The following is a 1,017-nucleotide window of genomic DNA, read 5'->3' on the forward strand; positions in this document are numbered from 1 at the left end:
CATACATTATACGAAGTTATACGACGCTGCCCAGCCCGCCCCTCGGGGCTCACAGGGACCGGCCGGTCGGGCGCCACAGCGCCTCAGCCCCAGACGGACGACTCCGCCTTCCCCGCCCCGCGCCCCAGCGCCTCCCGCGGCGGCCCAGCCCCAGCGCCCCCACGCGCAGGCACTGCCCCTTACCCTCCGGGACGCCCCGCGCCGCGCTGGGCAGAGCTTCGGTTCCACAGCCTCAGAGACACCGAGGGACACTCACCCCGTAGGCTCCTCCCGCCGCTGCTGCTGCTGCTGCCGCCACTGGGACTGCTGCCGTCGCCCCCGCCGCCGCCACCACCAGCACCGCCGTCCGCACCGGCGCCAGCATCCCCGGCCATCCTCTTCCTGCCGCCGCCGCTCTCTCCTCTCCTGTCAGTGGCTCAGGCTCCGGGACTGCTCCAGGTTCCCCTCGCCGCCATTTTGACTCCTAAAGGGAGCAGGAGGGGCTCGACTCGGCGCGGCCCTGGGGCGCCTGCGCGGCGCTGCGGAGCTGGTCCGGACCTCCACCCCGCCCCCGCCGTCGCCGCGCCTGGGGTCACGTGGCCCTACGTCGACGCGCGCGCGTCAGGGCGGACCGGGAAGGCGCGTCCGCGGGAAACAGGAGCCGCGGGAGCCGGGTGCGCGCGCATTCTTCCTGCTAGTCGCTTGAGAGCGGTGCGTCGGGTCGCTCGGAGCTTAGAGTTTGTTGCAGCATCCTGCTTATTCCAGGGAATTGTGACACATTACTAAACGTATCAGAATGGAACTGTAATAACTACACCACGGGACGACTAGTTCTTCCAGTTCATGTTTCCGTTCGGCGCCGGCCTCCGCCACTGAGCGCACACCGGGCGTCGCTCTGTAAGAACTGCGCTTCCGCGGGAGTCTTTTCTGACAGTCCCGGCCTTTCGGTGCCTCCTTAGCAGTGTGTCTTAAGCACTTGTCTGCGTGGTGCTCTTACAGCCACTACCTTCCTAGTCGTATAGTAGGTTTGCAAAAAAT

The 1,017-nt window shown here is 67.2% G+C and overlaps 1 protein-coding gene across 3 annotated transcripts in view; it reads right to left on the bottom strand.

The window, feature by feature from the left end:
* BTBD7 (BTB (POZ) domain containing 7) overlaps positions 1-530 on the bottom strand; it is a 93,837-nt gene extending 93,307 nt beyond the window's left edge. The window contains exon 1 of one of the 3 annotated variants that reach the window (XM_008594937.1): positions 257-522. Coding sequence is in view for 1 of the 3 variants with exons in the window: in XM_008594941.1 (XP_008593163.1) it covers positions 257-374 (118 nt within the window). In the remaining 2 variants the exon portion in view is untranslated. Of the gene's footprint in view, positions 1-256 lie in introns of all 3 variants that reach the window. The other 2 variants (XM_008594941.1, XM_008594945.1) reach the window with 2 other exon arrangements.
* Positions 531-1,017: the final 487 nt, after the last annotated feature.

The sequence above is a fragment of the Galeopterus variegatus genome, unplaced genomic scaffold, assembly GCF_000696425.1.
Source record: "Galeopterus variegatus unplaced genomic scaffold, G_variegatus-3.0.2 Scaffold168, whole genome shotgun sequence".
Classification (NCBI taxonomy): domain Eukaryota; kingdom Metazoa; phylum Chordata; class Mammalia; order Dermoptera; family Cynocephalidae; genus Galeopterus; species Galeopterus variegatus.